The 13,413-nt window shown below is 37.4% G+C and overlaps 1 protein-coding gene across 3 annotated transcripts in view; it reads right to left on the reverse strand.

Moving 5' to 3' along the window:
• Positions 1-270: 270 nt before the first annotated feature.
• SLC35B3 (solute carrier family 35 (adenosine 3'-phospho 5'-phosphosulfate transporter), member B3) overlaps positions 271-13,413 on the reverse strand; it is a 21,170-nt gene continuing 8,027 nt past the window's right edge. Inside the window, exons 3-10 of one of the 3 annotated variants that reach the window (XM_010835850.1) lie at positions 13,109-13,230; positions 9,229-9,383; positions 8,022-8,129; positions 6,659-6,756; positions 4,014-4,106; positions 3,487-3,598; positions 2,432-2,501; positions 271-880 (exon numbers count right to left, since the gene is read on the reverse strand). In XM_010835850.1, the coding sequence (XP_010834152.1) occupies positions 730-880; positions 2,432-2,501; positions 3,487-3,598; positions 4,014-4,106; positions 6,659-6,756; positions 8,022-8,129; positions 9,229-9,383; positions 13,109-13,230 (909 nt within the window). In that variant the 3' untranslated portion in view covers positions 271-729. The other 2 variants (XM_010835847.1, XM_010835849.1) reach the window with 2 other exon arrangements.

The following is a 13,413-nucleotide window of genomic DNA, read 5'->3' on the forward strand; positions in this document are numbered from 1 at the left end:
AATTCAGATCATGACGTTTCCTAGCACCTCTGATGAGTAGTAGGAAATGTGTCTTGTGATATATATACTTATAGGACGCAGGATGACAACTCTTCTTCCTCTATCCCGTATATTCCACAGAAAAATTAAAGCACATTTTATGTGTACTTTTAAGTGATCAGAGAAAAGCCTAAAATTTAAAGTTTAAGTATACTTTACTTTCCCTCTTCATAACAAAATCCAACCTTTATTTCCCCTCTTTATAAAAAAACTTCATCAAACACATTCTTTAAAAAAAAAAATCACAGAATAATTTTTATTTATAATGAAGTTATTCTCTCTGAACTTTAAATCATCAGTTCACTCTTACAACAGAGATTCAGTTTAAATAAGACCACCACAATGGAATGGAAAGAGGACAGCAGTCTGTTTTTACATATCAATCTCTCTGATATGTCTTAACGATACACTCAGTCCTACCCCATGGTCCATCTCCAGCGAAGTTCTCAACAGACCGCAAGCATTCAGGGTCCTTCATGCTGACGTACCGGGCGTGCCGGGCGAGGCCCTCGATTGCTCTGGAGGTTAGACAAACAGGGTTCTGAACAAAGGCCGACTTCACACGTGATCCATCCACAAATGGACAGCATGCCTTCAGAGCCTTTGGTTTTTATAAGTCCCTTTGGAAAGTTAAGTGATTGATGAATTAATTCTATTTTACAAATAGAATTTTACAAAACGAGCCACTGCCTATACAGTTTGTGCCAACGTCCTTGACTTCCTTAGGTCCATCACTCTGTTTATCAGATCATATGCTGATGGCAGTCTCATTTTATCCATATTTTTGCTGTAAACATTGAGAAATATACCAAGGACAACTAGGAAACCAGACCACACATACCTAAGAGAAAAAAATAAGGAAAAAAAAGATTAATGTCAGAGTAGCAATTTATCATTAACCATAGAGTTTGATGGATTTCACAAAAATTCTTCAATATTTTGCTACTGGATACCTAATCTAAAATAGCACTAAAATAGTATTTATTTTATTTTACAAATAATATTTAGGTCATAGTAGATGGAATTCTGTATTTTTAATGTTTAGTATGTATGTCAGAAAAGTATTTTACAGAATTTTAAATATAGTGCACTTGAATTTTGAGGATAATAGTAAATTCAAAGTCCAACATCTACCAGAAGTCTCATAAGTATGTTTAAAGCACTGGATACATAAATCTGTCAGGGAATTTGACACAGCGGCCCAACTAGTTACCCCAGAGCGGGTAGAATATACCCAGACAGACAGGGGCGCATCCTGAGAAAGCGGAACGGGCGTGGGCAGCACAGTGAGCGCCTGCCTCACGCAGGAGAGGCGCTGACAGAGAACCAGCCCCACAGCCGCCCCTGCCGTCAGCTGGGCGCTGGTTCCAGACTCACCCCTCCACCCAGAGGACACTAAAATCTGTGGAGGCTAAGGTCGTTTATATAAAATGGCAAAGTATTTGCATATGTGCACAGCCTGGTGTGTACTGTAAATCATCTCTAAATTATTGTAAGACCTGACACGATGAATCTGCCATGCAAGTTCAAACTGCACCTTTTTCAACGTTCTGGACTTTCTCTTTTCTTGAATATTTTTGCCCTGCCGTTGGTTGAGCCTGCAGATGCAGATACCTGTGGATACAGAAGACCGACTGTACAGGGATGATGATTTATCGTGTGGTTACCTTTACGCTTGTACACCTGACATTTTGAGGTTTGAAAAGCACAGGTCCACTTATACATGGTTTTTTAAAAAATAAATACACAGTCGGTCCTCTGTGTGCATATGTGGAATCTGGATGCAAAGGGCTGACTGAAAGGGACTCCAGCATCCTTGGATTTCAGTCTATCGTGTCCTGGACTGGTACTCTGTGGATTCTGAGGGATGACTGTACAATGACCATGTCTAAGTCTGAATCTTCTCAATTACCAACCAGTATAAGTTTAAATGATGCTAATTTCAAATACATAATAGACAGTAAAGAAAACAGTCAGTGTTTCTACCAGAAGCCAGAAATTGATAAAACCATTAGGGCACAATTTACAGAATATTTCTCTACCTCAAATCCTTTGTAGGAAAAGGCAGCAAATAACCTTAAGAACCATCTATGTAGATATTTATAATTTATATATCTGTACCAGGGCAAGGGGAATCCCTTAATCTCACCACATCATTCACATTCATTTATATGAGAAACAGGGTCACAAGTGCATTGGGACTGGTTAGGCAATTTAAGTGTACAAAATGATTTCTTCAAAATAATTACATACATTTCTGAAACAGGAGAAGACACATCCATAAATGTGGGTCAAGATGAAAAGGTTTCTTTATAAAGAAATTAAGGCTGTTTAAGAAGAAATGTGAAAGTACCCAAAGGTAGAGAGACTTGTTGAATTGACAAGTACTTACTGGAATGTGAATGGTTTGGCAAAGAATATAAATGAAAGAACAATGGTCATTGCTTTTCTCCCTGTTGTCACTGTAGGGAGAAAAAGGTAGGTTTTAGAATGTGCCTACTATTGGTAATACTTTGGAAATCACATATTTGACAAATCTTTACAGAGCCTACTGTGCACCAAGATCTACATGAGGTGTCAAGGAAACAAATTAAAAAAACAACAACAGAAAGTCACTGCTCCTGCAACCGTGGAGTTCACAATTGAGCAGGGTTACAGACATTAAATAATAAGGCTAGATTTTACAGTACAACTGTAGTAAGTACTTGATGGAGGCCATGTTGCTATGGAGCTTCACCATCTTTTAGAGAGACATTCTTAGTCTGGCAAGAAACATTTTTCCAAGGAAGATAGGATTAGGTAGAATGGGGGATATTCTTTGAAAGCGACAATCTATAGGTCATCCTAACACTCTAACGGTGGGCACAGCTGGATAAAACCATGAACATCTTTCCTGTCCTCTGTTCACTGTCCTTCAGGGGTTATGGCCAGAAACCCTCCTCCCCGGTCCCACCCGGGGGGGACAGGAACTCCGCATGCGGCTCCAGGACACCTTCCTCCCCTGGACCGTGTGCTGCTCAGCTCTCTCTCTTATTGGTCCTCCATTCCCAGACTCTACGTTCAAAGCATGAATGAATGAATACCAGAACTATTTTGGAAACACATGTCAGAGCCTGACTCCCCAAATCTATTTTTCCTTCTACCTTAGTAAAAGGATCCCATTTTTTAACCAGGACACCTGCCCAGCCTCTCCTACAGTTGCTGTGGTCATGGAACTGGGTTTAGTCAACCAAGTGTCAATTCAAGTGTCAGCAGAAGTGCTGTCTCTAGTGTAAACACTAGGGAGTTTACAGAAAGAGACAGGATGTGGGCAGAGAGACAGAGGGACTGGATTCCCAAGGAGCTGGAGCCACCACGCCAGCTTGGGCGGCGCTGGGCATACGGTTAAAAGGACAGGTCTGGAGTCACATGCTTATTACATAATCTAATTAAGTACGTCATTCTTACCTGTTACAGCAAGAAGTGCACCAAAAATTTTAATCAAAGCCAGAACAAAAGAGATTCCAAAATACCCAGTGAGGGAAAAAAGGAAAGCATAACCATAGGTCCGAATTGGATCCTGTAACATATAAAAAAGCCTTTTCTAACGAAAAATGCAAAACAAACTCTGAGGTATTATAAATGAAATAAAATTACAGATTTTAATCAACTTCTTGAGCAATAATAAGCCATTCAACAATGCAATCAAGCAAAGATTCTTATTTAGTTCTGATTTAATGGAAAAATAATAATGAAATTAAAAATCCCCAACTTATACATTATGAATAGTTTAAAAATTAACTTATAGAAAAGAGCAAGGATAAAATAAATTTAAATATAAATCATTTCATTTCTAATTTCTGATCTATATATATTGTATTAAAGGAGTCATCAAGTTAAATGAAATACAGTCTTTTTGAACAAGGAGAATCAGAAATACAGAGGAAACTTTTTAATGGAAGATGTTTATTTTAAAAAATGTGATTAGTGTTTACCTTTGAACAAAATGTTACTGCAGGGCCTAATCCACTAGTGCATGTCAATCCCAATAAAATGTACACAAAACCGATTGAATACGAATACAAAACCTAGAGAAGAGAAAAATAAAGTGGAAAAAAGTGGTATTTAACCAAAGGTGGAAATGAATAGTTTTCAATATGTGGCTCAATTAATCTATTCAATTAAATTTGCAGAAGAAACCACTTTAAAAGTAACATCATTGTTTGGACATGGCCTAATTTTCTGGAAATGATGGTTGATCCTGTTTATAAGTTTTAGGTACAACATAACCTATACAACAGAGAAGGCAATGGCACCCCACTCCAGTACTCTTGCCTGGAAAATCCCATGGACGGAGGAGCCTGGTAGGTTGCAGTCCATGGGGTCGCTAAGAGTCAGACACGACTGAGCGACTTCACTTTCACTTTTCACTTTCATGCATTGGAGAAGGAATTGGCAACCCACTCCAGTGTTCTTGCCTGGAGAATCCCAGGGACAGGGGAGCCTAGTGGGCTGCCGTCTATGGGGTCCCACAGAGTTGGACACGACTGAAGCGACTTAGCAGCAGCAGCAGCAACTTGTATAACAGAACTCAGCAGTTCTAATCCTTTCATATATGACTACCTAATTATTCATTTTTTGTTTAGCTTAATTACTGAATTCAAACCAGATTTTAGTGTTGGGATCCTAAAAACATACACAAGACAAAGATACTCTGAAAACTACATATTAGATATGAAAAATCCAAACATTAAGCTTGCAAAGACTATTAAAATATAATGAAAATAAGCAGTATATGGCATATTTATTAATTTCTCAACTTTCCTACCAATCTTTCTATCCTGGTTTATTATACTCCTTATAAGCAGAATCAGCATTATTGTCAAACTTCAAAACCTGCTATGTGTCAGGTACTGTGCTAATGATGCTCTATATAAATTAATCCTTTTTATTTCTCACAACCAGCTGAAGAGACAGGCACGTTTTTTATTTCAGGCTATATATATATTTTTTCTTAACCTTTTAATTTTGCATTGGGGTATAGCCGATTAACAAACTGTGATAGCTTCAGGTGAGCAGTGAAGGGACGTGGCCATACGTACACAGGTGTCCACTCCCCCCTCATTCAGGCTGCCACATAGTACTGAGTAGAGTTCTTTGCGCTGTCCAGTAGGTGAGTCAGGCACTCCTGACCATCATTTCCTACCAGTGTGGATGGGAAAACTAAAACTTAAGAGATGGTAAGTCATCTTCCCAAAAGAGGAGAGCTAGTACAGGAGGATATAAACCGAGGCTACCTCGGATCACAGTGCACGTTGTAACCACCGTACTGCACTAACTTTCTAGCTCCCACAGTCCCTTAATTCTCGGCTCTTTCCCTTATCTAGGAAGAGCGGTGATGATCAAGAAAACTCCTGACCAAGATTAAGGTTCCTGTGTTCTCAGAGACTCTGCAGAGATGCCCCACCCTGCTCCCAAGGTAACCAGCCCTACATATCCTTAATGCAGTGAGCTCTGTCTGTCTAGCAAGGTGGTTGGCTGTAAAACTAATGCAAACACACACATGATGTATTTACTGCATACAAATACCAACCAGTTAGAAGACACATGGGAAGAAAAGATAATATTTGCAGTAATAAGGGCAAAAAGATGAAACACCTAACAATAGCTTCAGTTAAAAAAATAACTGGATTTATACAAAGAAAATTGTACAAAGTCTAAGGGACATTTAAAGGAAACACTTGAATAAAAGGAAAGTCATACCTCATTCTTGGACTGAAAGAATCAAGTGTATAGATGCCATTCTCCCTAAATTAATTTATAATTCAATGCCATAGCAATCACAATACCAACGGGATTTCTAGTTTATCTGGGGATATGGACACCCAAGAGTAACTACTGGTAGTAAAATTCTGAAAAACAAAAGGAATGACAGTGGCTAGTCCTAACAGATGGTAAACGTCTGGGGATAAAGCTTCTGTCGTATAGTTCCGGAGCAGAAATAAACTGGAAAGGATAAAATTCTAAACTCTGCATCAGAACATGAGAGGATGGAAGAAGATATTTAAAATAAAAGTTGGAAAAGTGAACTATTCAATAAGTGATACTAGTGCAAGTGGATAGTCATATGGAAGAAAATTTTTAGAAAGCTATGGCTGGATCAAAGATTTCATAAATAAGGAGATTATAAAACTAGGAGGCAACTGGCATAAAATTCTTAAAATTTGAGAGTTGGAAAAGCCCTTTTCAATAATAATGCACAGCCAGAAGCCATGAAGCAAAAGATAAGCTAAACTACATGCAAATTACAAACTGCTAGATGGAAGATAATACCAGATAAAAAGAGAGAATAAAAATGATGCAACAGAGAAAATTTTTTAACATGCCCCAAACTCCTTGAATCACAGAGGAAAAAATGATCAAATGCTTATCATACGGTATTAGTGGTGGTGATGGTATTTTACTTTTTACCTTCGTATGACACTTGAATGTGCTACTTTTATGAAAATAGTGATGATAAACCAGTTTAAAAATGCAATGCAAAAATGCAAGTCTTCAGTACTATAATTATGTCATAAAACTAAGGACATCATCATTTTTGAGTCTGTCTGATGTGATGAAAAAGCACGAGAGCATTTACCATTTCTGAATTAGAAGCATTATGCAGCTTCATAGCTTTCTCTTGGACATTCCCAATGACAGCATCTGCGCACAGGGCCAGCGAAATGAGGACCACACCTTCAAGAAGGCATAAGAAAAAATAAACTCCTCATTCAAATGCATGAACAGTAATCAAGACTTAGCAGAAATTTAATTGGGCTAAAAAAACAGCAGACCTTAAATTACACTTGCTCAGTAGAATACTTTTATCCACATTCAGTTGTAACAGGCATGTAGATATTATTTAAGAAAACAAAACTAATACTAATAAATTGCATTAATGCCATCACCTTATTGTGTTTAATAATCACATCAAATAATAGTTTTATGTTTAAAGTACTGATTTTTAATAGGACTTGAGATCATTATTTTGAACAGTTATCCTGGATTTTATATGTGAAGTAGTTGACATACACATTTTTGTTTTAAAAGGCTCTTTTGGAAAGGCTCATAACACATAGAAGTGAAGTCAGGCTGTTTAAGAACTTTAGTGATTAGGTTACAAGTCTCAAAGAAACACTGTACTAAACGAACATGGTGAGAAGTTAGAGCTGCTGACACCGCCTCTCCTCGTCGTCATCACCCACACCCCACGGGCAGGTGCTTTCACATCCACTCCTCCAGCATCTCACTTCTACGCTCCCACTACCTTCATGTGAGGCGAGCTATTATCTCTTTTTATGTGAACCACTCCTACCCCTGGTGGCTCAGACGGTATAGTCTGCAATGCAGGAGACACAGGTTTGATCCCAGGGTTGGGAAGATCTCCTGGAGGAGGAAATGGTAATCCACTTCAGTATTCTTCCCTGAGATATTGCATGGATGGAGGAGCCTGGCGAGCTATAATCCACGGGGTTGTAAAAGAGTCAGACACGACGTAGCAACTAAGCGTGCACACGCCTCTAAAGTCACTTTTCCCCTCAGACTCCAAATATAATTTTCCTTTTGTGGGTGTGGACACAATGAAGCTAACAGTGAAAAGTAAGTGTGCACGTTTCTTTTTTCTTTCTTAAGAAAATAACCATTACTACTGTGGTTCTGTAACTTGTGTGTATGGTTCCGACTTAGTCCTTTAAAGATTGACCTACCAAGTACTAGAAAACAGGAGATTCTCACCAGGCAAACAGCCTCCTGTCATGCCCAAATACAAGAGGACTGAAGACAATGGTTATGTTTCAGAGTTGTGACCTTTTCACTACATCTTATATGAGAGTCCAGAAACTTTATGCTAGATATGAGAACCACAGATGTCACACCATCATGTAAGACCCTAATGAAACTGTAAAAATTCTTACTCTGAACTGAAACACTGACAAAATCCAAGAAGACAAATAATTCCTTACCTGTCAGGTTGAAATTTGGCGCAACCGTGCTGTCGGCTAGGGTAAACCATATCAGGCCGAGGCTCATACATAAGGCAGCAGACACGTCTGCAACATTATAACGCTTTCCTGTGTATAACAAAGGGTAAGTCAACCTCGTCACGCAATCATCCATTCAGCACAGTGTTGGATCTGTGTGTCTAACAAGCTCAGCAGGGATTGCTTTTTATATACAATGTCAGAAATGATCAAGAACATTTTAATCAAGGCATGGGATGGTCACAGAAGGGTTTCTGAAAATTAAATTATCCTGTGAGCACCAAAATGTCCTTTAAATTAGACACGAAATCCTCCTTTCATCTGCTATGATAGTGATTAAATCAGAACATTTAAAAGTTTGTGGAATTAGTGCCTCTTTTATTTTATAACATAAGCCTACGAAGTCTCTTACAGTTCATAAGTTTACAAAACAACCAGAGTAGTTATTCAGGCACAGGTTAAGTCATTTACAAAGTTAAATGTGATTTTTAATAGGAATTGACATCATTTTTTCCTATGTGAACAATTATCCTGAAATTATACGTTACAGTTGACATACATATTTTCATTTTAAAAGGCTCTTTTGGGAAGGCTTATAATACATGAAATGAAGTCAGGGCTGTATGAGAAATCTAGTGTTATCCAAACAGGAATATTCCTCATGACAGTCATAGGAACTTGCTCCATGGCTTGTCACTATCACTGCTTCCTCTTTTACTCCTGCTTTCATAGGCTTGTAACTTAGTTGGGGCTCAGCAGAGTGGGTTAAAGAACACTTTTGCTCAGCTTAAGCTTTACTTCATCATGAGAATTATCCATTTGCACAAGTGGAGCCGTGGAGAGTAGGAAAATCAAAGAGTTGAAAACAGAGCTTTCTGGGTACTTCTGAGCTAAGCCTTCAATATGTGAGTATGGCCTTTCAGCAATGTAGTGGACTCCAGGCAAAAAGAATAAAACAAAATACTATTTTGGTGTTCCCCAAGTCCAAAGATTTTAGATCCTGAGGTATATCAGCGAAGTATCAGTGTTTTTATAATATCTTATTTATATTAGATTATCACTCAAAATTGTTACAATACCTAGAATGTTCATTAAAGATGTGAATCGGAGTTTAATGTTTTTCCTAATGCTAGATGTCACAGCATATCCTGTTAGCTTCAAACAGTATGAAAACATATCATTACTATACCTTGAATAAAAACTCCTCCTAGCATAACAGGAATCAATTTGCAGCACTTGAAGATGACTTGGGTAGGATAATTCAGGTAGCCCAAGGAAGTGTTTGATAACCCCATAGTACCCACAGTTAGAAAAGCTATTATCATGTAGGTTTTTCCTGGTATTCTGTAAAAGACAATTTTCAAAATCTTCATTTTGGGACCCAATTATACTACTGTAAGAGAATGTGCTTACAATGTGTAAATTCCTAATTACTCTTCTAATTTCTGTTTAATACTTCTAGAAATATTGGTAAAATATCACTATTCTTAAAGGTATAGCACTGCTTACTTGTATAAGAGAATGCTGGTAAAAATAACAGTTTACGCTTATTTAATGGACTGTAAGTGAGGACTCTCAACTGTGTGAAAAAGTAGTACATTAGACAGTTACTTAGATTCTTACAAAAAGTATAAATGTTTGTTACATTTAAGGTTTTTTTAACAGTAGTTACAGTTACATACAAAAACCATCTTGACTAAATGCAGAAAATAAGAATTGATTTTTAAGAAACACTGGTTTCTAAAATGACAAAAAAGCACCTTGCTGTTGCTCAGTCACTAAGTTGTATCCAAGTCTTTTGCGACCCCATAGACTGTAGCCCACCAGGATCCTCAGTCCATGGGATTCTCCAGGCAAGAATACGGGAATGATTGCCATTTCCTTCTCCAGGGGATCTTCCCGACCCTGGGATCCCACCTGGGTCGCCTGCACTGCAGGTAGATTCTTTACCGTCTCAGCCACCAGGGCTGCCTTAGTTAACTTTCAGCTCCTTTTAACTCCTAACTGCTGTTCTGTTTCCTGATGTTTCCATCTAGCATTAGGAAAAATATATCTGTCCATTCTGCTCGAATAATCAGAGCAGAATTTCTCTAGGAAGTCCACGGTGGTTTAAAACCGTAGATGATTTTTTATTACCATAATGTCTTATGCCTTATATCTAATGCTATTAATTCTATAAATTGTTAAAACAACCAACTTTCAGATGAGGAATCCGACTCTCTCATGATCCCAGATGTTCTACTTTGGATTCTAACTGGACTTCCTAAAGGAGATTCTCAATATGGCACCTTCAGAATTTTGAGCTATTCTTGGGAGCATATGCTTACTTTGAAGAGATACTCAATGGTCTAAAATAATAACCTTGTACATTCACATAATTCTATTATGTTGCATTTTTAGATTTATGTTGCAGATTTAGATCTAGTTTTCATTTTGGGATTTGGGCTCATGTTTAAATCAAGACAACAAAATTCCACATTTTTTTTTTTACATGGCCATGCATAAGGCAAAATAATTTACTAGAAAAGTTCAATTAAAATGTATCATTTCCAATTCAATTTTGAGACCTTTGCTTATATTTAACTATGAACACAGTGGTCAATATTCAGAACCCACGAGGAAATAACTGGGCATGCCCATATGCATCAGTGTACACAGACGCTGGTTTCTACATTGTCCGTGGGGTTTAACCCTCAGTGGGGGTTACCAGTGAAGGAGGCACAACACGACTTCTCCAGGAGATGACAGGAGTCAGAAGGGGCAAATTTCCTCACTCATAAATTGCAAACAGTGGCCAGAAAATTCAAGTCAGAAGAATCACAAGATTAGAAAAGCAGTGCAGTAAAGGAGAAGGAAAACCAGCCTGCCACTTAGGAAACCTAAATTCAAAAGGTTCCAGCGTGGGGCATGAGCTCATGGAAATCCCAGCTCTCCTCCAGGTCTGCTTTCTCACTGGTGAAATGAGGCTAGATTTCATCATCTTGCCTCTAGGACTCTTAGCTGTTTCTACTTGAATACCCCAACTACTTACTACTTTAGATATGATGGGAAAGCTGTAACTTTGAAAAGTCCTTTGAAAAGCAATTTGACAGATCTCCTTTACTGAAAACTCTCACAGAGTAACTAGCACTAAAGCTACAAGGTCATCTTCGCTGAAATAACAAGGCGCATTCTTAGGGTATGCTAGACTGTGACGCGCGACACCACACATCGCGGTGTTTCATCCTCAACATGAAGCGATGTAAGAAGCTCCCCGAGGAACCGACAGAACTAAGGGGGGCTCAGACCCACATTTTCTAACTCCAGACTCTGTGGTCGTATAAGCTCATGGGTATTCATATGAATACAGCAAGGGAGAAAAACTAAGCCAAGAATTCAACTAATCAGAGGTCTAAAGAGCAGTGCCACTTAAATAAATTCATAGATAGATACATATACTTGCAAATACATTCAAAAATATGCGATTGGGCATGTTTTCACTGTAATACATCTTTAAAGATCTTTTTTTTTTTTTTTCTAAAAAGGGTTTTGAGGTGCCTTGGAATGAAAAGTTTTCAATTCATAATTACATTTTATTATAGGCCTATAAATTCGTCTACCTAATTTCTTCACCTGTGTTTACATCAAACACAAACGACTTTATCTTTAAATATGTTATGGGCATGTGATTTGAAGGCTGGGAAAAACATGACTGATGGCTCACTCTCCATCTTTTGGTAGCTGAGAAGGAGCTGTATCTTTTTAAAATTTACCACTTAAGAGGATGCGTCATCTCGTGTTTTTTCATCTAATAAATACAGCATTGTGATTTTTTACTTTAAAGCAATCAGTGGTGCAGCAGTTTGCAATACATAATAACTCATCAAGCTTCCACGTATATTAGTCTTGACAGATGCATTTACTTACTTTCTGTTCTATCTCCTATGGCTGAGCTAAGTCTTGTGGAGTTTCAGAGCACGAAAATAATAAAGATGATCTTGGAATCAAACATTTTTAAAATTGCTGCCATAATAATTTATTGGCAATATAGAGGTTGAGAAGTAAAATTAGACCAATGATACTGATGTTGCTCATTTAAATATTTAAAATCCTATAGTTATCTTCATACACACATCAAAAACACTTATTTAAGAAAAAAAAGTAGCTATGAGGATTTTTTATTTTTACTTAAAGATTAAACATGTATATCAATGAAAACAATGTCAACACTGCTATCTCCTTGGTACACTTAAACTATCCAATATATGCATGAAATAATCACATTTTAGGGTCTGACATGACAGGATAACCACACCTAAACTTACCCAGAAAATGTTATATTCAAATTCCCCACCCCCTTCTGATGTAAGAGACAAGGTTTTCACTGCATATTGTTCAATATGCCAGGAAAAGTATTTCAAGATATTACTCAAACCTAACTGGTCATTAATTTAAAAGATACTATCACATAAACTCTTAAGTTTTGATGGGAAGGAATATTATGAAATTTCTCTAATGTCCATGAATATAATCCCTACTGCTGGTCATTACAAATGTGATAAGTGGAACATATCCTACAAAACAAGCATTAACTATCCATTTCAAAAAACCAGTATAAAAATAGGTACTGACACATAATCACACCTATTTCCATTTTAAGAACATATATGTACATCTGAATACATTCTGTTTTAAGAAAATCTATTTTATTATTGAGTCTAAACAACATTTTGTTTTTGGCTGCACTGTGTGGCTTGTGGGATTTCAGTTCCCTGACCAGGGATTGCACCAGGGCCTCTGCAGTTAAGTGCAGAGTCCTGACCACCGGACCATCAGGAAATTTCTTCAACAATTTTTTGGTAACGTTACACTTCAGGGGATATTACTTTTTTCAACATATAATGGAAATATCAAATTTATTATTTTTAATACGTTAACAACACTGATGAAAATTCTTGGGTATTAAATGTTTTATTAACGTAAAACATATTTCACATATAACATACTTCATGAGCTCAAAATAATAAAACAAAAAAGTTAACTACTAGTCATGTACTTAACTGCCAAAAAAAAACAAGCAATCCACATACCTCCTCCTTTTGTTCTGAATTAGCTGAAGTTCTATGAGGCCAAATATGGAGTAAAATGCAAACTGTACTAAAGTAAGATACCAGCCATAGGGCTTAAAACCCTCCACTGAAAATATTAATTCCTGTCAAGAGATACATGAACACTGTTAAGTTCAGCGGCGGACCAATCTCCTCACAATCAATTCATGTAAGCACAGCATTTTAATAGAAACCAAGCTTCACCCCTCAAAACAGCAAACTGAACCAAAAAACATCCAAATGTAAGGCTTCTGAGAGGTAAAATTGGAGAAGCTCTGCGAAGTCAC

The sequence above is a fragment of the Bison bison genome, unplaced genomic scaffold, assembly GCF_000754665.1.
Source record: "Bison bison bison isolate TAMUID 2011002044 unplaced genomic scaffold, Bison_UMD1.0 scf7180017864053, whole genome shotgun sequence".
Taxonomy (NCBI): domain Eukaryota; kingdom Metazoa; phylum Chordata; class Mammalia; order Artiodactyla; family Bovidae; genus Bison; species Bison bison.